Below are 27,663 nucleotides of genomic sequence, written 5' to 3'. Positions count from 1 at the left end.
AACATGGTAACCCCACTTGTTTCTGTTGGGGACCATATGAACAACCGAAGTGTGAACTCCAGACTAGGTCAGCAAGGGCAAATGAGCTCATGATATGAACAGCTTTTACAAAACCAGTCATCTCAGAAGGATGAGCAGATTAGCAGACAAATTGCTGGGGAAATTACTAATTAATTATTTATTGATATAAAAATTAAGTGTATTTTTCCTATCAAATTGGCCAGGATAGAGGAAGTGTCCTTTGTTGTAAGTTATACTCATTTTGAAAATACTGATACACATTTTGAATACAACATATTTTAAATATCATTTAATCTATACATTATCATGGAGCGGGCACTAAATAATGGGTCAGAAATGTTCTAGCTCCTTTTTTGAGACAGGGTCGATATATGTAGTCCTGGCTGTCCTGGACAGAAATGCTTCTCTTGGTTCTCCACTTTCTGAGGATCTAAAGTGGGGCTGGGCAGGGCAGTGGTACTTCTGAGGCACTTGCCACAGGGACCATCAGAGGGAAGCGTCTTATAACTCTATTCAGTAATAACATGCTACGGCCATCCTGATTCAGGTTTCTGATCACAATGATGTAGGCTCAGTGATAGAGCATTTGCCTAGAATATGTGAACTCTGGTTTTCATACACCTACAGACAAGTACCCACATACACAGATACACAGACCACACATACCACATACACAGATGACACACACTCACAGACACATTCACACATAGTCATACACCCACCCATGCACACACACTTACAATCACTCCTCTTTCTCCTCGTGTATCTATATGGAAAGAAGGGCTTTTAGTTTAAGAAACAATCAGTCACACTCTGCTCTTAAACATACTTTTCAAAATTGGCAGATTTTGGTGTTTTAGATGACTATGGCCACTGTCTAATTAGGGGGCATTTTCACCATCCTCCAAAGCCACCTCCTTGTCATTATCAGCCACCCCTTCTCCAGTAGTTCTAACCTGCTGCTCCAGCCCCTGATCTTTGCTGGTTGTGCCTATTCTTTTTGTTTCATACCATTGCAATCACATGCTTTGTTTGCTTTGTTTTTTCAGACAGGGTCTTGCTGTGTAGACCAGGCTGGCCTGGAACTTGAGCTTTCTCTCCTATCTATACCTCCGAGTACTGGGACTACACCTGGCTTGAGGTCTGAGGTTGAACTACCATTTTATTTTATATTTTAAGATTCATTTATGTGTACAAGTATTTTATTTGGATTAATTTATTTTGCGTGTACAAGTACTTTATTTACATACTACATGCATACCTGGCATTCTCAGAGGGTGTCAGATCTCCTGGATATGGAGTTACAGATGGTTGTGAACCAACATGTGGGCGCTAGGAACTGAGCTTGGGTCCTCTGCAAGAGCAGACAGTGCACTTAGCCAATGAGCCATGTTTCTGGCCTCTACATCTTCATTCATTATTACATCCCTCTTGGTCATGGCATGTGATCCTTTTAGTGTTCATTCAAACAGGCCTATTAGTGTTTTATTAAGATTTTCTTCTTGTACCACTGCTGCATCCAAGGATCATTATTAGCTATTCCTTCTTTCGATCTTGATTATTGCCGACTCCTCCCCCACCCCTAGTATTTTTGGTTTCTGAGGCAGCTCATGCTCCTGGACTTCTGTCTGTCTGCTCTTCCATCTCTACAGGAGACTTCTTTAGGTATTTGATAGGACCAATGATGACGCACATAGCAGGTTTTATATGAAAGAGGTTTATTAGATGGAGATGAAGAGAGAGAGGGAAGGAGAGAGGGAAACATGATAGGGGGAAGAAAGGGAGGTGCCCTGACAGAGAAAGGGGAGAGGGCAAGATAGAGTAGGAGCCAAGAGCCAAGAAAGGCAAGAGAGAGACAACTTGGAAGGTTTGATCCTTTTAAGGAGCAATGTAACCACGCCTGCCAGGTGTAGTTACCTGGCCAGCGACACATGATGACATCATGGGTTGCTAGGCAACCCAGAAGCAGGTTACCAAAATACTGACATTCCTCCCATTTTCTATAATTAAAAAATGAGGAACTTGGGCTGCTTCTCGTGTTAAAGTAAGTAAAAGTATGTAAATTTAGGTTCATTAGAAGCAGCTCTTGGTTGCCATGCAAGGGGTTAAAGAGAGAAAAGAAATAATAGCAACAAATGGCTGGATTACATGGTCAAGAAGAGGAGGGGAAGCCCCTGCCCTGGAAAGTTCAGGGTAGAAGGTTGCCAGTAGAGGGTTGCCAGCCACAAAAGGCAGCAGGTAGGGACTGAGGAATGCTGGGAGTATCTGGAGCTGCTTATCCTGGTCCTGAGGCACACCATTCCAGCCTTTTGTTAATAATAAGTGAATAATGGGTGTAGATTCTCTTCTGGCTACTTCCTGTTGACACTGGGGGTGCTGTAGGGAGGTCAAAAGGCTGAAATTCTGGCCAAGTCCAGAAAGAACAGGCTGTTTCGATGCTGTTCAGGGTCTATGAGAACATCCATGGCTGGGAGGGAAAGTGCAGATCCAGCTTGATGGAAGTCTGTGAGGTCAGACTGGAACACTTGTGGTAGCTGCTTTGGCACTGTTGCGGATATAGGAAATATCTGGGTCTGGCAGGATACTGAAACATATATATATAAGAAGAAGATAAAGTTAAGTAAGTTATGGAGAAAATTTTTTTAGGTGTACATTTAAAACTTTTGGGAGAGTGAACATAGGTGGAAGGTTTGGATCAAAGAGCCTTGAACATGGGAACCTCCATTTACTTGAGGGAACTTCCATTTACCCAATCACTGGCAGTAATTACAAAGTCTTTGCTTTGGATCTGTTGTCTAAGGAAACTGAGGCCATGTTTGTTTACAGAAGTGTGTAAGCTTAGAGGCCCTTAAGGTGGGCACTAGGTGTAGAAACCTGAAATTCTCCAGAAGACATCCCAGAGGAGAATCTGGAGGAACGAACAAATGGACTCTTCCCATTGGGAGGGTAGGAGTCAGTTACCTGTCAAGGCATCCCAGGAGCAAGGTCCAACAACAGCTCATCAGCTTTGTCCAGAGACCACGGGCACAGCTGCCCGTAGGAGACACGGTTTACCTAGTGCTAGGATTTTCGTAGGTGAGCATGAGGGGAAGAAACTGCATGTAGAGGGAAAAAAATCTCTCCCAATGAAAGAGGAAGTTCTAAATGGAGGTCAGCAAAAAGGGTCAACCATAGCCAGTGAAGGCCAGTGGTTGGGGGGGGGGGAGCTCCATCTCAAAAGATAGTAGGAAGTTGCCAGATGCTCAATGGTCAAGCTTCCCCTACCGAGAGAGGGGTTTATGCTGATCAATGAGGAGAACTCACCAATCCAGCCAGTGTTGCCTGTAGAAGGTAGCAATCAAGTAGCCAGGAAAGGGAAGCCCCAAAACCAGGGAAAGGAGAGGAATCCCACCCCCTGAGATAGGCAATAAGTGCAGTACTTATCTGGAGCCCAGTTGACCTGAGAGTTGGATTCAGGTGGATTTCCTGCAGCTTACAAGAATTACTCTTAAGTTTTATGAAGGAGATAACACTTTAGACATGTTAGCATCACAATTGTGATCTTCACTGAACTATACATTGTAGAAAAGGCAGTAGACATACACATCTGTGTTAACAGCATAAGCATTCTTTAAGGTGAGCTCTGAAAAGTCAGAAGTCTTTCGTGAAGCAGAACGGACAAAAGCTCACTTGATCGTAACCTTTAGTATAAGTATACATTATGGAGATTTTAAAATCTTGAGCTTGGAACCATGACAGTGGGTGGTATAGTGGAATGTTTTTTATTAGAGTTATATTAATAAATCAGAGTTCTATTGATAAAGGTCAAAACTCTGGACAGTCAATATAATAGTAGCATAGCAACAGAAGGAAATATTAAGCATTTTTACTTATTTAGAATACCTTCTTGCAACCTTTATAACTTGTATTTACCAACCCTAAAACATTTTCTTGGACCCTCAAACATTTGTAACTAGCATTTACCAATCTTAAGACACTTTCTTAGACCCTCAAACAACATTTTTCTTAGGCCTTTGTATCTAGTTATTTACCATGAGACATAGATGAAACTGCTATGAACATTTATTGTCCTTTAGCTGAAGGGATGGTAAAAGGTTTCATTTAGGCCTGTTTCTTGAGTCTGGCAACAAGCATATTGCATCTAGGCCTGACAATAGTAACTCTAGGACTCAGACTTAAGACCTGTTCTACTGCACATGAAGAAAACTGAGAAGTCATCTGAAGTCTCCGAAGACAGAAGTTGGCAACATGTCTGTGGGACCCCAGTGTGAGGCCAAAACAGAGGTGAAATGTTACCTGGGTTGGGCAAGGGTATGGAGGTCACTGAATAAAGGAGCCATTTGTCCTCTGCCAGGCCTAGTAGCTGGAAGGCTGGAAGTGTCTATGGCTCTTGTGCTGGTTGAGCCTCCATGGCTGGCAACAGAGGACAAACCTGCATGGGAGTATTTTGACTTCTAGAGGCCAGTCTGCAAGCAGGCAGCCATGGCTTGTTGAGGCAGCTGCAGGAACCGCTTCCCCTTTGGCTGCATTTGAAACAGTCACCTGGCAGAATTGACTTTTGGCTATACCCCAAAAGGATAGAGCATTGCAGTCCTCTTGTTTTCTGTGCAGGAATGCCAACAGCCTCAGAGCAGCAGCCAAGGTCTGGAGCATGTAGATGAGTCTGTCAGGAAGGCTCTTCTCTTATTATTTTTACCAACTCCTGTATGGTGACTCAAGTACCATCCTTAGCTGTTTATTAAAGATGGCAGTGAGACCATGTTTGCATCTGTAGGACTATAAAAATATTTTTGGACATGTTAGAAAAATTGATTATCTATGAGATGACTGACTATTAATTTATATTTGTTAACCGTTAAATATTAGGACTTTAGGTCTTGTCCCTGTTAAGTTGGAGCCTTAAAAGTCATAAATATAGTCCATTAAAGTGAGAGCATAACAGTTTTTTGTATGATTAGTATATAAAAAGTTGCTATAGATTAATAATAAAACCATTTTTAGAAAACAAGACCAAGCATATTTTAACCTTTTGATAGTGAAGATATAGCACAAGGACCAAATTTTAACATAAATACCTCTAAAAGTAATAGATCTTAATTTAGAATATTGGTAAATATTGTACCCCTGAGTTATGAGTTTTAAAACCAACAGTATAGTAGAACAATATAAAGCAATTTTAAAATTACATTTGAATTTATTATATCAAACCTATTAGCCAGAAAGCCTAGTGGTAAATCTCGATCATAGGCAGCTCATGGCTGGAGAAACAGCATTTATTAATTTAGGAACTGATAAAGAAATAGGCAGTTAGACATACATTTTAAATTAACTTAATTTGAATAGACATTTATAACTTTGAAATTTCATTACCATACCAATTTAAAATGAGGCTTGTTGCTTTCTTAGTCTAAAAGGAGATAAAATAAACAAAAGTAATTATGATTAAGGAAGTCTTATAAATGAAACCCAATGAGAAAATTATATAAATCATTAGATAAAAATTTAAGGCATATATATATATAGAGAGAGAGGAGAGTGTACAGAAATGAGGAAGAAAAGATTTTAAAAGCTTGGAAGTAGCACCTTAGAGGTCAGCGTTTGGTGTTTGAATGTGTGCAGCTTGGAGTTTTGCAGGAGTGGGGGAGGGGTGAGCACATGGCCCGGCTTCTCTGTTTAGAAATCAACATGGTGGCTCTCCATGTGCTGTGCACAGCTGTGGGGCGCAAGGAGACCAGGTGCTTGCCTGTGGTCAGAGCTGTCCTGGCCCAGTTTAAAACTCTCTGCGTGCATGTGGCATAAGTTGGTGCAACTGAAAACCCTTATCTGCAAGCCACCTCTAGCGGCAGGCCTTTCGTGGGAAATTTAAAATCTCACCCATGGGACCTGAGGTAGTGGTGCAATTTAAAGCCATCTGTGTGTGCACAGGGTCCCCAGTAATTGCTTATCTAGAAGCAGGCTGTGTTTGTCTGAAGCGGAGCATTCTAGTTTCCCCAAGCTGATTTTGGTGCGTCGTATGCCCTGTACCTGGGGCTCAGAGCACCTGAGCAGCTGCAAGGACAGATGTGCGCAGTAAGGGCAGTGCAGTTGAGAGAAAGTAAAGATTTTTAGGCATAGGTGGTTAGGGATAGATAGAGCAGAAAAAAATCTTGTGTAGCCATCTATAGAAGATGTCCAATATAAGGGGTCCTGGTATGACCAGACCAGGTTCTACCAAGAGAGCTCCTTCCCGACCCAAAACACCAAATATTAAGACCAATGACGATGCACACAGCAGATTTTACATGAAAGAGGTTTATTAGATTGAGATGAAGAGAGAGGGAGAAGGAGAGAGTAAGACGTGATGGGGGAAAAGAGGGGGGTGCCGAGACAGAGAAGGGGGAGAGGCCAAGAGAGGCAAGAGAGAGACAACATAGTGGGTTGATCCTTTTATGGAGCAACGTAACCACGCCTCCAGGTGTGGTTACCTGGATGGCAACACATATGACATCATAGGTTGCTAGGCATCCCAGAAGTAGGCTGCCAAAATACTAACAGCTATATTTCTCAGGGGTCCCTCTGGGGATCTGGGGATCTCACCCTCACACACACCCACACTTTGATGATCCTTTCCATGCCAGCAACTCGAAAGGCAAGGTCTCTTTATGATGCACCTTCTGACAGAGTGCCAGCATTGTCCCTTCACCGAGTTCCCAAGACTCTCCAGAGACTTTGAAAGTCATTCTGAGACATTTCAAATCCCAGCTGTGTTAGCCTCTCACTCTATGTAACTAAGTGGGTTCCTCCTGTCTCTCGCCTTCTGTAAAGAGGGAATGATAATGCTGGGTGTGAGGACTGATGAGATCTGTAAAGGCAGAGACCCCTGCTGAGTCGTAAATCGATCAGCAGCTGTCTGGCAAACATGAGGGGGTGCCACAGAGGAAGGTCCCACCCTGCTGGCAAGTCAGAAGCTGTGCACTGTGAAGCTTGAGGCTCTCCTCCTTGGCCTCCCCTCAGGGACAGCAGACAGTCCTGCCTTACAGCAGGAAGGAACTTGTAGACCCGTCAGGATGTGCTAGAAGTTGAGTTTATTAAGAATAGGTTTAATATAGGTGCAGGCACACAAATTAAGACAGTGGAGAGGGGAGAGGAGCTTAAGAAAGGGATGGTGTCCACGCCCAGATGTGGACACTGGTCCCTGAAGACACAGAGCTCCTTAGAGAACCTCAGAGGCCCTGGACATTACATTGTTTAGAGGTTAAGGGGAAATGTTTTAGTATACTTTTTATCTTAAGAACTTTTCTTTGGTACAGGAAAGTATCAGGTACTATATGAAGTTCATTGAACAGGTTTTACAGGCTAAGAAGAGAAAGAAGTCACAGGGTCCAAGGAATCCTTATACACAGGCCACAATCAGACATGTCTTGAGTATAAACATGGCTCAGAACCTTGTTCGTGTGATGTATGTATTTATTTAATTTGTTGATTCTCAGCATGCCTCTTTCCCTTCCCACATCACCTTGTCTTTCTGTCTGCTCCAGCTTACGGCTTCAGGTGAGGACTTGAATAGCAGGTGTAAGTGAAAACTGAAGCTTTGCTGTGTGTGCTGGATCCAGCCTTGTAATCTATTCAATTACACAAAACCTTTTCTATTGTTATGAGGCAGAAGAGATGTCATGAGTACTAGGCCAGCCTCGTATGAGAATCTGTCTAAAAAAAGGGAGGGGGCAGAAAGCGGTGTATTTACTAGTATTACTGGGTTGACTTTAGGGTAATTGCCATGAACAGGTGATCAGTCACCTATTTTCATGAGGTAACTGTGGTTCTCTCTGCTGTCTCAGACCTTTCCATTTATGAAAGAGGATGGAAAACGCGGCCGGGAAGGTCGAATTAGAAGACATTAAAAAGCCGGGTTTGGTAGTGCATGACTGGGATCCCAGAATCCTGGAAGGCAGAGACTGGAGGACCTCTGTGAGTTTGAGGCCAGCCTGGTCTGCAGAGGGAGCAGGACAGCCAGGGCTGCACCGGGAAAAAACAAAAACATGTTCTCAGGGAATGCCTGAGAGCATGAGTATTTGTAGGTTCTGTTTGTTTAAGCCCTGGCTACCTCATGGAGGTCTTCTTGCCTCCATTTCACCACTAGCTCTAGGACCTGGGTTCAATTCCCAGGACCCACATGGCATCTTAAAACTGTCTATAACTCTAGTTCCAGCGGATCTGACACTGTCTGTCACACACACATACAAACAGGCAGAATACCAATGTACATAGAATAAAAATAAATAAGCCAAAAAAACCTTTTAAAAAAAAACATCACTTCGGCATAATTAGATACTCTGCCTTAAATACTGGTAAGACACCCACAATTGAAATGAATATTTTAATATTTAAGACTAGAATTATTATTAATGCCTGAAACTTGTAGTTGAATTCAAAGCAATTTTTAGTTTGAATGTGGCATCTGAATAGAAAATTCAAGGTTTTGTTTTTGTTTTTTGAATCAGGGTGTCTCTGTGTAGTCCATGCTGTCCTGAAACTTGTCATATCCTCCAGGGGCTCCAGTTATGAATGGAAAGTTTACTATCTTTAAAGCCTCATTAAGCTTAAATACTTTCTATGATTTTGCTGAATTCATTTTGAAATCAATTGAAAATCTCTTTGACTTTATTTTTTGTTTTGTTTTGTTTTGTTTTCGAGACAGAGTTTCTCCATGTTGTCTTGGCTGTCTTGGATTCTTTGTAGACCAGGCTGGCCTCCAGCTCACAGATCCCCCTGCCTCTGCATCCACGAGTGGACTTGATCTTTCAAATAACCTTTTTTCCCCAGTTCATAAGAACTGGTCTTGGGCATAGCCGTTATCGTGTGGACCAAGGTCTAGGGACTTAGTTCATTTCTGACAGCGAATGAATGCAAGCTCTACCTACTTCTCCTCTGGTGAAGGAGAGGGCTTTGAAAAACCAGCCTGCTCTTCAGCAGTTAAGGCGTTAACCTGGGTGGGATCAGTACGGTTGGTCTCTGGACCTCATGCTCGGGGATACTGGGGCCGAGGTGGGCAGCAGCAGTGAGCTGGGACTCCGCCCCCGGGGTGGTGCCAACTTCACCGGGCGGGCTGGATAGAAGGCTAGGATGCGCTCATCTCCCGCGCGCGCCCTTCCCTACAGTGGCTGTGAGCGCCATGGGCAACATCCCGAAGAAGCTGATGAGCCGGAGCCAGGGTGGCAGGCGGTCGCGGCGGGGCCGCACACCAGGGCCCCTTGGGGAGCAGCTGCGGGAGACAGCGACGGCCACAAGCAGCTACACCGACACCCAGCACCCGGAGGAGCCCCAAGCCTCAGCCAGTCCCGCGAGCCTCAAGAGCCGCGGCAACGAGCTGTTTCGTGGCGGGCAGTTCGCGGAGGCGGCTGCCCAGTACTCTGCCGTGATAGCACAACTGGAACCTGAAGGTAGGGGAGCTGTCATGCTGCAGCGACCTCTGGCCCCTGACAGAAGCTGGCCCCCCGCGGTGACAGGCACTGACCCCGCCTTGACTAAGGGCATGAGCAATGCCTTAGTATGCGGAGCCTGTCCTGGTCAGGCAGGTTTGCATGGATCTCTGCCCTACCCTCCCTGAGTGGCCGGTGCGGGACAGTTCCTTGGAGCTCTGCACCTGAGCGGGCAGAAGGACTGACAGCAGTCAGTTGTTGAGACCGAAGTCCTGTGATTTTGCTAATGGGTTTTAAACAGTGTTTAATGTGGTTTTAGGAAGTGCAAGTTCGGATGAGCTAAGCATCTTGTATTCAAATAGAGCGGCATGCTACCTCAAAGAAGGGAACTGCAGGGGCTGCATCCAGGATTGTAACAGGTAAGGGCTCTCTAAGTTTGCCAAGAGAGGGTTGTTATGGCAGTATGAAGAAGGCAATGTTTAATATTCCAAGTTTTCTATGTAAGAGCATAGTTTCCTGAGACTGGTATAAGGTGCTGTGACTAGAATGAAAAAAATCCCCAAACACACACACACACACACACACACACACACACACACACACTACAACTATAGAAGATTATACAAACATTTTCCCTCCCCTGTTCCCATCAATTTGTACTTTTCCCTTTTGGACTATGGGAGATAACTAGCTCCAAGCCACTTGTCACCAGGATAACTTCTACTGGATTTTGCTCAGACTGTTTCCAGCAATGGTTCAGTAGCTCAACTTCCCTGGCACCACCTTGCTCTCCAGGCTGGACCACTTCCTTCCCCACACCACCCTGTGCTCCATGTCTTCTCCCTCCTTGTTCTAGATATCGGATGTACTGTCTGCTCATCTTTGCTTCTGAAACCCCTGCTCAGCTGCCAGCCTACCTCGTCACTTTCTCTAGGTTGTAACACTAGTCTTGACCCATGGTTGCACCTGTAGACTCTCAGGCCAATCAGTGCAATAGGTTTAGCCTCTTGGTCCCTCTGCAGCACTGTGCTCATTGATGGAACTCAGTAACCTGCTAGGCCGGATGAATATATGTACATGAGCAAAACATTCTGTTTTCTTTTACCATTAAGTAAACCTTTGGCAAGAAGTAGCTATTAGCACATCTGAAAACTAACACAGGCCTGGCCTACTCCTGCTGTTTCGCATAATTAGAGATTATTACAACTATTCACTTACAGAAGCGCTAGTTTGAACAATAAATTTATGAACAAACAGTTTTTTTTTCCGTTGATTTGGTCAGCTTATTGATAGTATCTGTGCTGCCAGTGTCAAAAGAGGCTTTATGTCACTTTTAGCAACCCCCCCCCCCCCAGTAGTATAGATTGAAGTTCAATATAATAGCATTTATATTTTGGTTTGGCCTGTCTTTATCCACAGTTATGCAGTTATGCAGGCTACTGGCTAATTGCTATGTTTTTTGGATTTTATGAGCTAATTGACATCAGGTGGGTAGCTTGAAATCTGTCATGGTATGAGTACTTATACCATGACCACAATCAGATGCCCCAAGTCCAAGCTGTTTGCCCACAGAGCCTGTTACACCTTTACCATTGCCTGTGACTGAGAGGGCCATGTAAATGTATGAGATAGTCACGCCATGATTGGCTGACATCCTTTCAACTTAAGTGCTTGTCTCTAATGTATTTCCTAGGAGGAAACCAAAGATATGACTCCAGTCATAGTATCACAAAGGCTAGAATAGGAGGAACTGGTCCTGGGGGAGAGCAAAAGGCCTGCTGGGAAGGGAGGTAGGTGTTAGCTTAGGAAGAGTGACCTTAGAGATGATCTAAACCCAGGAATGTGGTCCTGCCAGTCAGTGCTGACCTCTATGCAGGCCGACCTACTTAGGTGTTTTCTTTGATACCTGTTGCAAGTCCCAGTGGGAGTGGTTGGAGAGTGTACCTAGTGGGATGCTTTTATTCTCAGACTCGCTTTAATGCCAGAGAGACATGATGTACCTTCAGGAACAGATGTATTTGAATCTGCACGAACAAGGAATAATTTATTAGTGAAAAGCGTGATGGTCTTTTATAGCCCCAAAGACTGCACACAATTTTAAAGAAGCTTCTTATTTTAGATTTTTACTTCCATGAGCTCTTATTACCAGATAAGTGTTATTATAAGTCAGACCTTGAAAGAGAAGTCAGGAGTCGTTGCACTGAAATCCTAGCATTTGGGCTATGGAGGCAGCAGATCAGGAGCTGAATGAATGTCATCCTCAGCTATAGTGTTGAGGCCAGCCTGTCTACATTAAACCCTGACTCCAAAAAACAAAAACAAACAAACAAAACCCCCCAAAACAACAACCAAAAAAACCAGACATTTTAAATAAGGACAAACGTTTAACCTGTGAAGATAATGTTTTTAAGTTTTACTTTTTTTAAGTACTTATTTATTTTAAATCAAGTATGTGCATGTGGATGACACTTGTGTGGGTGCCCGAGGAACTGGAGTTAAGTTATAGGTGTTTTCCAGTTTCCTGATGTAGAAGCTGGGAATCAAACTCAGGTCCCCTGGAAAAGCAATACATACACTAAACAGCTGAACCATCTCTCCAGCCCAAGACTTAAAAAAAAAAAAAAAGTTTTGTTTTGTTTTGTTTTGTTTTGTGTGTGTGTGTGTGTGTGTGTGTGTGTGTGTGTGTGTGGCGGAGGGGGGGTGGAACGGGGGGGCAGTGCAATACCCAAGGAAGCCAGAAGAAGGCATCAGACCCTCTGAAACTGGACTTATAGGTGGTTGTAAGGCTGTCCTAAGTGAGTGCTAAGAACTCCGGTCCTCTGCAAGAGCAGCAGTCGGTTTTAGCTGCTGACCATTTCTCCAGCCTGAAGATAAATGGTTATGTATCTTTAAGGAGCAGTGTTTCCCAGAGGTCTGTTTGCAGAATCACTTCTGGGAATGTTGGTGGTGCACAAGGGGCTCCAGGCGCCCTCTGTCCTCACACCACAGCTTTACCACATTTTAGTATGCAGACTCCATGAGAGACACAGAGAGAAGCTATCACGCCTAAGCAAAAATTTGAGAGACAGTATTCTAAATAGTATTTTTATTTGCACAATTATTTATCAGCCAAAATAACCACATCACACTTTCTATTTGTCAGATCTCTCTCTCTCTCATGCATGTGCGCACACACATCTCTGGACAGCTTCCTATTTAGAATATTTCGATAGGCTAGAGTTCCCCAGTAATCTCTGCCTCTGCCTGTTTTTGCTGCCATCTACAGACTTGCCCCAGGAGACTCTTGAGGGTCTCAGCTGTTAGCCTGAGTAACCAGCCTTCTGGTGAGCTCTTTCATACTCACAGTGCCTGTCTGTGTTTATGATTGGACGATTGTTTTCTCTAATGTAATTTCCATTTATAAGCTTACTCATTTTCAAGATTGTGGTCAAAGAGTAAAAAACCTAACCCTTCATTTTGTGTGTTAGGAAGTAGTAAGAATTATGTGACCCATTCTATCAATTCTAGATTCTCAGCTTGGGCCATCTTGATTGACTCTGTGTTGCCTTGAGCAGTGAAAGCCTGCTGGGATGGAGGTGGTGTGGATGTGACAGGAACACCTTCCTGTTCTCTGGCCTCACAGATGAAATTTATCTTTAGTGACACTGAACATGCTTTACAGACTAAACAGTGCGAATGAAAACTCACAACTAATAAATTAATAATAATAATAATAATAAATAGTTGTGGGTTTAGTCCCTTCTGGTTTGTTACTGCCACCTTTTTACAGTTAAGTGATACTGAATTACAGAAAGTGTTAGAAAGCTAATTTTAAAATAAATCATGCAAGTTCTTGTGGTTTAGTAGTAGGGCATCTTATTAAATGGATGGCTACAATTAAACACACACACGTACACACAGGAGGTCAGAGGTCAACATCCATCCTCCTCAGTCACTCCTCATTTCATTCTTTGAGACAAAGTCTCTCTGACCCGGAGCTGCCTCCTTAAGGATCCTCTTAGGCTGTGCAACAGGCCCTGGCAAGCCTGTCTCCACCTCTTGAGCTCTGGGATAACAGGCAGATGCTGCAGGGTTGGTTCTCTGTAGATGTGGGGAATATCAATTCAGGTCCTCATGCTTACAGAGCAGGCACGTTACTGGCTGTGCCTTCTCCTAAGATGCAAGGCTTTTAACTTCTAATCTGTCTAATCTGGCTCTGGGTCTTGGGTCATCCTGGCTCTATCAGAGGACTAGGAAGCTCATAAACTGCCAGGGAGCTCACACCCCACTGAGGAGTGAGGCCATGTAGAGTGCTTTCTTGTCCACAGGTTCAAAGAGGATGTAATGGCTATGCGACTTTTTTCTTTCTGATAAATCACCAGGACCCCCAACGGAATATCAGGTGTGATGCATTGGAGTTTAGTACTGCAGAATGCAATTGTTAAATGGAAAGTAAAGGGTCCATCTCAAGGTAAATGACATGTAATATCTTGTTCTCTTAGGGCTCTGGAACTTCATCCATTCTCAGTGAAGCCTCTTTTGAGACGAGCAATGGCCTATGAGACCTTAGAACAATATGGGAAAGCTTACGTGGATTATAAAACAGTGTTGCAGATAGACACTGGGATCCAGCTAGCAGGCGACAGTATAAACAGGTAATCTAGTTTGAGGCCACTCTCTGGGGTCTACCTCTGTTACTGAAGGATTAAGCTACTCCCCTTCCTTGAAGAATACTGTCAGAGCCAGGGTGGTGGTAGTGCATGCCTTTAATCCCAGCAGTCGGGAGGCCGAGGGAGGCAGATCTCTGTGAGTTCAAGGCTATCCTGGTCTACAGAGTGAGTTCCAGGAGAGCCAAGGCTACACAGAGAAACCCAAACCAAAAACCAACCAAACCAAAAAAACAAAAACCACCAACAACAAAAGAATGCTGTCAGTCTATCAGGTTCTCACTCACTTTATTTGAAAGCCCCTCTCTTCCTAGATTTCTAATGACCCCTTCCTATTTCTTGGCTTCATCCTCTCCCATTTTGTATTTATTTCTGTGAAATGCTTCATCTTAACACCATATCTACATCTTCCATGTGCTTCTTAAGCCTGGGTGTCAGGTGCTTTCATGGGTGTCTGAGTCAGGGTCTGAATAGGTGCTGTGGGCAGACCACAGCACACATCTCTTGGGGTTTATGAGTCCCTGTAGGCACAATGTGGGTCTATAAGTCCCTGTGGGCACAATCCGGGTTTATGAGTCCCTGTGGGCACATGCCTGTTTTTATGCTCGGAACCGATTCTTTGTGCCCTTGGAAGCAGACACCCACTGAGGAGGAGGAGTATTACATAGGGATGAAATAACCGAGAAGTTATCTAATTAAAACTCTAACCAGCTTATCCCCCGAGGAAGAATGGAAGAATGAGAAGGCAAATGTCTTCCGATTCCCGTCTTGCCCAAGCAATGGTGCATGGCCCTGAGCTCAAAGCCTAACCACACAGACTTCACAATACTCATGTAACCTATGCATAAGATAGCATGTTCTAATTATGCATAGCATTTTCTGATGCTACAGTAGGCTGAAAGTTTGTGTCAGTAGGCTGAATGGCATGATGTGTAGCGGAGACTGTGCTGATTATATAATTTCTCAACTTTCTGCATTGGTTTTTTTAAAAAAATAAGATGAAATATACATATGATTAAGCATACAGTTCATGACATTTAGTGAACACAATGTTACACAGGTGTCACTTTTCCCGTTTTTATCAACACCTTTTTGTCACCCTCACAGGCAGCCCTGTTCTCACCAGTCACTCCTTGTCCCCTTCCTCAGCCCCCTGCAGCCAGCAGTCTGCTTTCTGTCTCCTATGGATTTACCCATTCTGAACATTTCATAGAAATAGAATCTAAACTATGTGCGGTTGTGTTTGTCATAATGTTTCTGCATCACTGTTGAGTTTCTTTATAGACGGAGGATGTCCTGTTCGTGTTCGCACAGATCACTTTTTTCCCCAAGACAGTTTCTTTGTGTAGACTTGGCTGTCTTGGACTCACTTAATAGACCAGGTTGCCCTTGAATTCACAGAGGTCCTCCTGCCTCTGTCTCCCTGAGTGCTGGGATTATAGGCTTGCACCACCAAGACCAGCTCACTTCTTTTTTTTTTTTTTTTTTTTAATTAATCTCTCAGTTGATGGTCATTTTGATTGTTTCCACCTTTTTGCTCTTACAAATGATCGACATCCCTGGGTGAGTTTATATTTGCTCACCCATTTCACTTCCTTTACTGTATACTAGGAGAGGAATTATTGGGTCCAATGGTAATTCCATTTTTAGCTTTCTGAGGTTTGTATTGTATATTTACCTAAGAGGATAGTTTCAAAGCAGTTGACTTGAAGACTCTAAGAATTTTTAATGGAATTTGAGAGTTTTGTTAGAATTTTATAAGAAAAATGAGGTTTTCCATGTTCTTCTTAATTAAACAATTCACTCATTTTTGTGATGCAATAGCTGGTGCTTGCTTTTCTATTTAGTACATTTCATTATGAAAAATCAGACACCAGGAACTTATTTATTTATTTTATTTTATTTACTTAAACACCTGTGCTTACTTTGTTTTTGCTTTCATTCACACCTGCCTCTCTCCCTCTCTGGGAGCCTTAGTATGTTAGACCCCTTGCCTTGCTTCCCCCGCCACATGGCATTTCTTTTCAGCTGCCTTTTCCTTCCTCTCTTCTGGTAATACAAATTTTGCTTAAAAATCTTTTTTTTTTTCAAAATCTTTTTCTTCTACAGTTGTGGACTGGCTTTCAAATTTATCTTTTCACACCCAACCAATGAGTTGTAGTTATTATAGCTGCAGTTAATAATGGAAATTTTTGTATAGGAAACTACAGGAAATGTATGTATATTAGAATCATCTGTACATACATGTAAAACCGTTTACATAAAAGTATGTGAGTGCAGTCACTAATTAGCAGTCTGCCTGCCCCATCTTGGGAAGTGTTTTTTTAAAATCGGATATTTGTCCCAGAGACATAATCCAATTTTGCTTTTAAATAAATAAAATAAATCAAACAAACAGACAAAAACCTTTGAGATAAGGTCTTACTGTGTAGTCCTGGCAGGCCTTGAGCTTGTGCTGGGATTAAAAACATGTACCAGTATGCCCAGCCTCTCTAGGTTTAAAATGATATGAAAATGACCACCAAGAATATTACTCTGAATCATGAGTTAGACATTAAGGTAAGGCTTTAAGGAGATACTCTACTTTTTGTCTTTATTTATATGAGAAGAATGTAAGTGGACACATTTAGAAGTGAAAGAACACATGGGAAGCATGTTAGTGCATGTTACGCCTTAAGAGGCAGCGGTGTCGGGGAGATTCTGGCCCTCATCAGTGTCAGCATGTGCTGTGCATCTGTCTTCAGCCACCGCAGGGTTCAGTTTGCACAGAGAAACCTCAGAGGACTCCCAGCTACTCTCAAGAGAAAAACATTGTCAGTTTAGTCACTGGCTAAAGGTTAGGATATTTCTTCCAATCCTAAATTTCAGTTGCATGTTTCACTTTTTTTAGAAATTAAAATTTTATTGTATGTATATTGAAATTTTTAAACAAATTAACAAGTTTTAATTTTTGAGTAGAAAATGGTCTCTGTGTGTGAAGGCACATGTCTATAATCCCAGTCAGTCAAGAGGGTCACAAATTCAAAGTTCCTCTGGGCAAGATAGTAAAGCCCTGTCTTACAAACAAAAAACCAAAAAGAAAAGAAAGTGATCTGTGTAAATAATCAGTGCAACTTTTAAAAATTCTTCAGAAATATTTTAGTTTATATAGACTGCATGCTTTTCTACAAGCTACACACAGGTACAGCTTGGTCAACCTGACTCTTTTGTTTGTTGAGACAAAGTTTCTCTGTGTAGCCCTGGCTGGCCTGGAACTCACTCTGTAGATCAGGCTGCTCTTGAACTCAGAGAACTACCTGCCTCAGCCTCCCAGGTGCTGGGGTCAAAGGTGTGGGCCACCGCATAGTGGTCAGTGTATGAGGTGTCACTGACTCTTCCTTCATTAAAATAAAACAGTAATTCCTTGATTGATCCTAACAGTTCATTTCCTATTTAGAATAACAAGAATCTTAATGGAGCTAGATGGGCCAAGATGGCGGGAGAAACTGCCACTCATCCCGGCTGTACCCATGTCTGATCCACTGAGAGTTTGGCATCCTGCTGCAGAGATCCCAACCCAAGAACCACATCCCAGTAACTGTGCGCCCGGCATCTCAGGTAGGGGAGGACCACCCATGTTTCCTCCAAAGGCAGCTAGAGCGACAGTGTATTCCCAGAGTAAAGCAGAGCGAGAAAAGCCTGAACTACAGTGTCAGACCTGGGGTCAGGTCAGGCTTTTCTTCCTCTTAACTTGATGTAGGAAGCTGCTTCTACCTCCTTGTGTACAAGAAAGGGGGTTGGGCAAGGGGTAACCGAGTCACAAGCTAACTCTCAGGAGTACATAGAAGTACATGAGTATAGAACTTGGTCCTCGTGCTGCCTGTGGAAGCCGATGGCAACCTGTTAATGTGGAGCTGGCATTACTAAGAGGAAGAAAAAGAATTAAGCTCTCCAGGAAAACATGTGACAAAGTGACAGGAGTGAGACTGGTGTGTTAAAAATAATAAAGGAGCTGAGAGATGGTGCAGTGGATAGAGCACTGTTTGCTCTTCCAGAGGTCCTGAGTTCAATTCCCAGCAACCACATGGTGGCTCACAACCACAATACTGGAATCTGATGCTCTCTTCTGGCATACGGATGTACATGCAGATAGACCACTCACATTAAATAAATAAAATCTTAAAAATAATAATGATTAAAAAACTGATTCAGAGCTGGTGAGACAGCTTGGTGTGTAAAAGTACTTGCCATGCAAACTTGAAGGCTCCTCAGTGGAAGGAGCCAGCTCCATGTGCTTGCTGTGTCACAATCCTGTCCGGAGTCACCCGCACACACGTCACACTTACATATGAAACATCTTCAAATAATAATGTGCAAATATATAGTAGGAAAAATTGGATGCTGAATAAATATCACACCAGGCTTTAAAAGTTTGATTCTATTCATCAAATATTTATTGAATCTTTGGCTTTTTAAAGATTTATTTATTTTATGTGTGTGAGTACTTTGCCTGCATACGTATATGTACCACATATGTGCCTGGTGCTCAAAGAGGTCAGAAGAGGGCATTGAATCCCTGGAAACTGGAGTTACAGATGGTCGTGAACCACCATTTGGGCGCTGGGAATTGAGCCCGGGTCCTCTGTAAGAGCAGCCAGTGCTCTTAACCACTAGGACATCTCGCCAATCCCCAGGTTTTTAAACCTACGTGATTTGTGGGTATGTGTGTGTGAGTACAGGTGCTCACAGAAATCTGAAATGTCTGACAGGGTCCTCTACAAGTTCAGTGAGTGCTCCTAGTCGCTGAGCCATGGCTCCAGCCCCAGCTTTGTGTTTTATTTTGGTGTTGTGTGTGTGTATCTTTTTTTTTTTTTTTTTTTTTTAAATTAAGGGTTTTCACATAACCCAGACTGGCCTCAGCCATGATTTGGAATCCTAAATAGCCCTGAGGTAGAGGTCATCTCACCTCTACCTCACAAGGACTGGGATGGCAGGCATGCACCACCATGCCCGCTCATTGATGGTGTTTGTATCCATGTATTCTGCCATAATTCCAGCTTAATGAGATGTCTAAGGGTCCATTGCCCAAATGCTTATAGACACAGTGTCCTTTGCAGTTACTGGAAACTGTGGGCATGCGAGTTCATTGGAGCAGCCTGTGTGAGTACAGCTACCTGTGTCCTGGTGTATGGCTTCATTCCCTCCATCTGAGACACAGCTCTTGTTCATGGTAGCGTCTCTGGAAGACATGCCAACATGTATAACACATTACTTCATCTGCTTCTCTAGTTTGAAAATAACAGTGTCATAATTACTCATACATTTAGCAGCTTTGCCTATGTAATTTCATGGTTTGTTCTGTTTAGCCTAGCTCTTCCTGGTGTGGGAACACATGACTTTGCAATGGAGGGTTTACTGATAATTGTTCTCAAGATTTTATAGATGTACTTACAGGAATGTTTTCTCTGTATATTTATTTTTTTGGTCTCATAGATGAAAAAATGTTTCAAGTCCTTAAAGAAGAAGGAAATCAACTTGTAAAGGACCAAAACTATAAAGATGCCATTAGTAAATACAGCGAATGCTTAAATATTAACAGCAAGGCGTGTGCTATATATACAAACAGGCAAGTTCTTTGTGATTTATGTAAGTCTTCTGTGAATAGTTTTGACTATTTTAAAATAATGTTTGACAAATTAACTTAATAAAATGTATTAATTCTATATAATACTTTCTAGGACTCAGTATGTAAGCTGTCCCAGGTGTCTCTGAAGGAGCTAGAGAGGGATTGGGAATAAAGGCGTGATGCCATGAACCCGTGGTCACCTTTGCTTACTGAGCTTGTCCTGCTCTGGCCCTGTGCTGTTTGCCTGGCCAGGCTGCAACCAGCTGAGTCTTAAGTTCTGTCCAGTGTGGGAGCTGGGGCAGGCTTTGGGTTGGGGTTGACCAATGGCCTTCAAAATACTGTCTTCTGGGGCTGTGTCCTTTTTTCTTCTGAAGTGCTGAAGGAAAGACCAGCCTTTCCCTGCAGTGTGTAGTAGGAACTGGCATGTGGTTTCTGGAATGCCGCCTATACCATCTTTACCATTTATGATACTTTGAGGATCTGACGAGAGCAGTCAGGGTGTGTGCTGAAAGGAAGAATAAAGGAGCAGTTTTGAGCATTTTTCCTAGATATTTCATGCAATTGTTAATTTTTTTGAGACTTTCATACACAATTCTGTATTCCATCATTTCCACCCCTCCCTCTGATAGTCTTTTAAAAAAAGGATATATGTGCACCACAGGCATGCATGGTAGCTGCAGAGATGAGAGAATGGTGTTGGAGCCCATGCAACTGGGATTTGAGATGGTTGTAAAGCACCATGAGGATGCCGGAAACCAGACCCAGCGGCCTGCAAAGGCATCAGATGCTGTTAACTGCTGAGTCGAGTCATCTCTTTAACCCCTCAGATAAATTCTTGACTGGCCTCCTACTGTGGCTTTGTACATATTTCCGTCTTGTGGCCACTGCTGGTCAGACATTGTCACTATCCCATAGTTTCTTCACCTCTTCTTCAGCCTTTGTATCAGTGGGTAGGAATAGCTTGTCAGGTTTCTGGGAGGACCCTGCAGCCCTTGGCTGTAGTGGCGTGCAGCTGAACGCCTGGTTCTCCCTGCAGGCTTCCTGTTGTCTCATGTCTTGTGCCTTGGAAGGTCTGGATCCCTTATTGCCTATTTGTCTCTAGACAAGGTCATTCCTCCCTTACATCCATCTTCACTCACCTCTTACCCTTGTGCCTCCCAGATCTGTTTTCTGAACTTTAGACCCTCCTTCCTCCTTCCTTCTTCCTCCTTTCTCCTTGGAGAAGCTGATCATCCTTGGCCTTTCTTTCCCAAGCAGGCAGCATCCTAGATACCTCTAAGTACCCTTCAGAATGGCTGGCTATTCTCTCTCACCACTCCCTTTCCTTAGGCCCCTGGTATCTCCTCTGAAAGGTCTGCAGCGATTCCAGGCTTCTCCTCTTGTCTCGCTTTCCCACTTATAGGTAGAGTGAGCTTTCTGAAGCATGCTGAACACATCACCCTCTTCTGGGCTTCTACTGGGCCTCTACACATGCTTTTACTGGGCTCTGGGTAAAGTCTAGGTGAGCAGGGCCCTCTGTGGTCTGGCCTGACCTGTCTTGTAGCCCCACCCCTCCATTCCAGCCATGCACTGCTTTCCCTGGTTCACCGAAAATATCACGTTGTACCCTGGAAAGGCCATGCCTAGGCTGTGTCCTTGGCCTCCCTCTGTCCCTCTCCTCTTAGCCGCTATCTCTTAGCTCAATGCCTTGGTAAGGTCATTCTCCCTTCATACACCCATATGCCTGCCTGGCTTGATGAGTGTGTCCCTGACTGCCCCGCCTCCAGCTATGCCCACAAGAGCTGCTGTAGGCCTCAGCTGTGTGCTTCTCCCTTACAAATTTGATTAGAGGTGCTCATTTTACTTCCGGTTTCCTCCTTTGGGGGCAGGCTATATTTTGTTTGCAGTGACGAAATTTTATCCCTCATGAGTGCGCTATTGTTGACTACAGGGGTTCTGCACCAGCTGCAGCAGCTGTCGCTTAAAACAGACACAGTGGCCTGATTTTGATCCATACTAGCTTTTACATTTTCTATAGAACTTATTTCAGGTTTTTTTAATCTTATTTTTTATTGTGTGAATATGTGTGTGTGGGTATGTGCACATGCATGTTGTGAGCTACCCAGTGCAAGTGTTGGGAACTGGACTTGGATTCTCTGCGAGAGCGGCAAATGCTAACATAGCTAACCTCCCTCCCAGGCCCCACTTGCTTTCTCAGTACACTGATCAGTTTCCTCTACTTTCCCTTGCATTGTGCCAGGGCTCTCTGTTACTTGAAGCTGGGCCAGTTTGAAGAGGCAAAGCTGGACTGTGGCCAGGCGCTTCAGATAGACGGCGAGAATGTGAAAGCCCGTTACAGACTAGCGCTTGCACAGAAAGGACTCGAGGTGAGGGCATTTTGTCTTTGTGTATAAATTTCATCCCTGAACAGACCAAGTGGCTTCATGAATATATCATCAGGGCCATGAGCTCAGAGTGAGGTTGAATCCTGGTATCCATTGACTTGCTCAGAAGCCTCCCATTATACCTCCATATTTTCACTCTGATGTGGATCATGTAGTTTCTAAATCCCTGTCCAGCTCCACTTCAGTCCATAGTGAAGCATTTTGGCTACAGTTTTCCAGCTCTGCTTTCCTAAGGCATCAGGGAGTGTTCACTTTAAGGCAGATGGCTTGTTACTGCTGTGCTATTGTGTAAACGTAGGGAGCTTTCAAAGGAAAAAAAAATAGTACTAAAACAACAACAAAAACTAAACAGCAGGGACTGCTGTGGGAGATGAGGAGGAGAAACATCACGTTTGGCATGAGCCACCCAGTGGAAGCTGGGAGAGAGGCAGCCGAGATTTAGAAGTTTACAGTGGCCTGGGCCCTGAGCTAGATTGGCTGATGGCCCTTGTGGAAGTACAGAATGGCATTCTGCCCACACATATTGTGAAAAAGTAGGCTCTGTATAAATATGCTTTCCTTATGCAAACTCTACTGAATGGAAAATTTTTCCTTCTGTTTTTTTAACATTTATTTTATTTTATTTATCACAAATTATTCACTTTGTAGCCCAGCTGTAGCCCCCTCTCTCATTCCTTCCCAATCTCACCCTCCCTCCCTCTTCTCCTCTCATGCCCCTCCCCCATTCCACTGATAGGAGAGATCCTCCTCCCCTTCCATTTGACCCTAGCCTGTCAGGTCTCTTCAGGACTAGCTGCATTATCTTCCTCTGTGGACTGGTAAGGCTGCCCGCCCCCTCAGGGGGAGGTGATCTAAGAACCATCCACTGAGCTCATGTCAGAGACAGCCCCTGTTCCCCTTACTAGGGTACCCACTTGGACACTGAGCTGCCATGGGCTACATCTGTGCAAGGGTCCTAGGTTATCTCCATGCATGGTAATTGGTTGGAGGACCAGTCTCAGAAAAGACCCCTGGGCCCAGGTTTTTTGGTTCTGTTGCTCTCCTTGTAGAGCTCTTGTCCCCTCTAGGTCTTTCTATCTCCCCCTTCTTTCATAAGGTTCCCTGCACTCTGCCCAAAGTTTGGCTATGAATCTCAGCATCTGCTTTGATACCCTGCTGGATAGAGTCTTTCAGAGGCCCACTGTGGTAGGCTCCTGTCTTGTTCCCTGTTTTCTCCCTTTTCCTATGTCCATCCCATTTACCTTTCTGAGGTGAGGATTGAACATCTTACCCAGGGTCCTCCTTCTTGCTCAGCTTCTTCAGGTGTATAGATTTTAGTACGTTTATCCTATATTATATGTCTAATATCCACTTATAAGTGAGTATATACCATGTGTGTCTTTCTGATTCTGGGATACCCCACTCAGAATGATCTTTTCTAGGTCCCACCATTTGCCTGCAAATGCCATGATTTCCTTGTTTTTAATTGCTGAGTAGTATTCCCTTGTGTAGACGTACCAGAATTTCTGTATCCATTTCTCAATTGAGGGATATCTAGGTTGTTTCCAGATTCTGGCTATTAGGAATAAAACTGCTACAAACATGCTTGAGCAAATGTCCTTGCTGTATACTTGAGCATATTTTAGATATATGCTTAGGAGTGGTATATCTAGATCTTGAGGAAGCGCTATTCCTAATTGTCTTAGAAAATGCCAAATTAATTTCCAAAGTGGTTGTACAAGTTTACATTCCCACCAGCAATGGAAGAGGGTTCCCCTTTTTCCACATCCTCTCCAGCATGTGTTGTCACTTGAGTTTTTGATCTTAGCCATTCTGATGGGCATAAGGTGAAATCTCAGGGCTGTTTTGATTTGCATTTTCCTGATGACCAAGGATGTTGAACATTTCTTTAAGCGTTTCTCTGACATTCGATATTCCTCTGCAGAGAATTCTCTGTTTAGCTCTGTACCCCATTTTTTAATTGGATTACTTGATTTGTTGCTGTTTAACTTCTTTAGTTCTTTATATACTGGATATTAGTCCTCTGTCAGATATAGGGTTGGTGAAGATCCTTTCCCAATCTGTAGGCAGAGTTCAAGGCTCTTCCCGACTTTTTCTTCTAACAGTGTTGTTAGAATAATATTTACTATTGATTTACCAGCAGTGGTTATCCCTAACCAACTGTATACCCGAATCACCACGCAGAAACTAGGATTTATTTAATTAACCTAGAGCACAATGCTGGGCAATAGTTACTCCATCCTAAACCTCCCAGCCTACATATTTTCCTGCCATTCAGATTTCACACATTATACTTGCTTTTAGTCATATCTTAGGTCTTTTAGTCATATCTTAGGTTCATCTCTCCTCGTGGTTCAAAGTCCTCTCATGCCAATCTCTGCTGTCCTACCCCTCCCACTTGCTTCCTTCTCCTCCCCTCTGGACCAGGATGTCCAACCCTATTCTCTCCATTGCTCAGCATTGTGGCTGGTTGTTTTGTTGACAATACAGAGAACAAATGGTGGCATGTTTACACAAACTTGAAACAGAGGATGCTTAGAATAAACTTCACAATGCAATGTCCAGATTGAAACCAGATAGTGGGGTAGAGAAATCAGCATTTGAATAAACAGGGGTAAATTGTAGACATTCCATAAGAACATAACGGGTTTATTGTGTCTGGTTTATTGTGTCTGGTTGAGGTCTTTGATCTACTTGGACTTTAGTTTTGTGTAGGGTGATAAGTATGGATCTATTTGCATTTTTCTACATGTAGATATCCAGTTAGACCAGCACCATTTGTTGAAGATGCTTTTTTCCATTTTATGATTTTGCCTCTTTGTCATAAATCAGGTGTCCATAAGTGTGTGGGTTTATTGCTGGTTCTTCTATTTGATTCCATTGATCCACCAGTCTGTTTCTATGCCAGTACCATGCAGTTTTTAGTATTGTTGCTCTATAGTTCAACTTGAGATCAGGGATGGAGATACCTCTAAAAAATCTTTTATTGTAGAGGATTGTTTTAGCTATTCTGGGTTTCTTGTTATTCCATATGAAGTTGAGAATTTTTCTTTCAATGTCTGTAAAGAATTGTTTTGGTAATTTGATGGGAATTGCATTGATTCTATAGATTGCTTTTGGTAAGATGGCCATTTTTACTATGTTAATGCTTTCAAGCCATGAGCATGGCTTTTCATCTTCTATTTTATATCTTCTTCTCTTTCTTCCTTCAGAGACTTGAAGGTTGTTTTATTTTTTTTTTTCATATAAATCTTTGACTTATTTGGTTAGAGTTACACCAAGGTACGTACTTTATATGCTTTGTGGCTATTGTGAAGGGTGTTATTTCCCTGATTTCTTTCTCAGCCCATTTGTCTTTTATATATAGGAGGGCTACTGAAATTTTTTTGGGGGGTTAATTTTGTATCCAGCCACTTTGCTGAAGGTGTTTATCAGCTGTATGAGTTCCCTGGTAGAATTTTTGGGGTCACTCATGGCTACTGTCATATCATCTGCAAATAGTGATACTTTAACTTCTTCCTTTCTGATTTGAATCCCCTTGATCTCCTTTAATTGTCTTATTTTTCTAGCAAGGACTTCAAGAATTATGTTGAAGGGATATGGAGAGAGCGGGCAGCCTTGCCTTGTCCCTGATTTCAGTGGGATTGCTTTAAGTTTCTCTCTGTTTAATTTGATATTGGCTATGGGCTTGCTGTAAGTGCCTTTACTATGTTCAGGTATGTGCCTTGTATCCCTGATCTCTCCAAGACTTTAAACGTAAATGAATGTTGGATTTTATCAAATGCTTTTCAGCATCTAAGAAGATGATCATGTGTTTGTTTGTTTTTTCTTTCAGTTTGTTTATATGGTGGATTACATTGAAGTATTTCCATATATAGAACTACCCCTGCATGCCTGGGATAGTTGGTCGTAGTGGATGCTATCTTTAATGTGTTCTTGGATTCAGTTTGTGAGTATTTTGTTGAATATTTTTGCATTAGTGTTCATAAGGGAGATTGGCCTGAAATTTTCTTTCTTTGTTGGGTCGTTGTTCAGTTTAGGTATCAAGGTGACTGTGGCTTCATAGAATGAGTTTGGTAATGTTCCTTCTGTTTCAATTTTGTGGAATAGTTTGAAGAGTGTTGGTGTTAGCTATTCTTTGAAAGTCTGGTAGAACTCTGAGCTGAAACTGTCTGGCCCTGGGGTTTTTTTGGATGGGAGACTTTTGATGACAGCTCTGTTTCTTTAGGGGATATAAGTCTATTTAATATATTTACCTGATCTTGATTTAGCTTTGGTAAGTGGAATCTATCAAGAAAATTGTCGATTTCATTTGATTTTCAAACTTTGTGGCATATGGGCTTTTGAAGTAAGACCTAATGATTGTTTGGATTTCCTCAGTGTCTGTAGTTATGTCCCCCTTTGCATTTCTGATTTTGTTGATTTGGATAGTGTCTCTCTGCCTTTTAGTTAGTTTGGCTAAGGGGTTGTCTGTCTTGTTGATTTTCTCAAAGAACCAGCTCTTGGTTTCATTGATTCTTTGAATCATTCTCTTTGTTTCTAGTTTATTGATTTCAGCCCTGAGTTTGATTATTTCCAGCAGTCTGCTCTTCTTGGGTGTGTCTGCTTCTCTTTTCCCTCGAGCTTTCAGGTGAGCTGTTAAGTTGCTTGTATGAGATGCTTCGAATTTCTTCTTGAAGGAAATTAGTGCTATGAACTTTCCTCCTCAGCACTGCTTTCATTGTGTCCCATAAGTTTGGGTATGTTGTGCCTTCATTTTCATTAAATTCTAGGAAAACTTTTATTTCTTCCCTGACCCAGTTGTCATTGAGTAGCAAGTTGTTCTGTTTCCATGTATGTGTCAGCCTTTTGCTATTTCTGTTGTTGTTGAGGTCCAGCTTTAGTCCATGGTGATCTGATAGGATACAGGGGATTATTTCAATCTTCTTGTATCTATTGAGACTTTCTTTGTGCCCGATTATATAGTCTATTTTGGAGAAGGTTCCGTGAGGTGCTGAGAAGAAGGTAAATTCTTTCGTGTTTGGATGGAAGGTTCTGTAGATGTCTGTTAGGTCCATTTGATTCATGATCTCTGTTAGAGTCATTGTTTCTTTGTTTAATTTGTTTGATTGACTTGTCCTTTGTTGAGAGCAGAGTGTTGAAGTTTCCCACTATTAATGTGTGGGGATCTATGTGTGGTTTAAGTTTTATTAATGTTTCTTTTACAAATGTGCATGCCCTTGTATTTGGGGCATAGATGTTCAGGATTGTGATGTCTTCTTGGTGGAATTTTCCTTTGATGAGTATGAAGTGACCTTCCCCATCTCTTTTGATTAATTTTGGTAGAAAGTCTATTTTATTAGCTATTAGAATGGCTATCCCTGCTTGCTTTGTGGGTCCATTTGCTTGGAAAACCGTCTTCCAGCCCTTTACTCTCAGGTAATGTCTATCTTCATAACTTAGGTGTGTTTCTTGTATGCAAAAAATTATTGGGTCTTGTTTACACATCCATTCTGTTAGGATTTTCTTTTCTGGTCTAGTTTATTGGGTGTTCTGTAGGCCTCTTGTATGCTTATAAGCCTCTCCTTTAAATTGGGGACATTTTCTTCTATGATTTTGTTGAAAATGTT

The 27,663-nt window shown here is 42.7% G+C and overlaps 1 protein-coding gene across 1 annotated transcript in view; it reads left to right on the top strand.

The window, feature by feature from the left end:
* Spag1 (sperm associated antigen 1) overlaps positions 1-27,663 on the top strand; it is a 67,236-nt gene that overhangs the window by 29,389 nt on the left and 10,184 nt on the right. The window contains exons 12-17 of the mRNA XM_021631138.2: positions 9,159-9,440; positions 9,739-9,838; positions 13,901-14,053; positions 17,502-17,662; positions 19,538-19,670; positions 21,910-22,036. Coding sequence (XP_021486813.1) covers positions 9,159-9,440; positions 9,739-9,838; positions 13,901-14,053; positions 17,502-17,662; positions 19,538-19,670; positions 21,910-22,036 — 956 coding nt within the window. The remainder of the gene's footprint in view (positions 1-9,158; positions 9,441-9,738; positions 9,839-13,900; positions 14,054-17,501; positions 17,663-19,537; positions 19,671-21,909; positions 22,037-27,663) is intronic.

This window comes from Meriones unguiculatus, chromosome 1 (assembly GCF_030254825.1).
Source record: "Meriones unguiculatus strain TT.TT164.6M chromosome 1, Bangor_MerUng_6.1, whole genome shotgun sequence".
In the NCBI taxonomy this organism is placed as follows: Eukaryota; Metazoa; Chordata; class Mammalia; order Rodentia; family Muridae; genus Meriones; species Meriones unguiculatus.
Note: the sequence above shows the minus strand (reverse complement) of the source record. Positions and strands in the feature narration are given on the sequence as shown.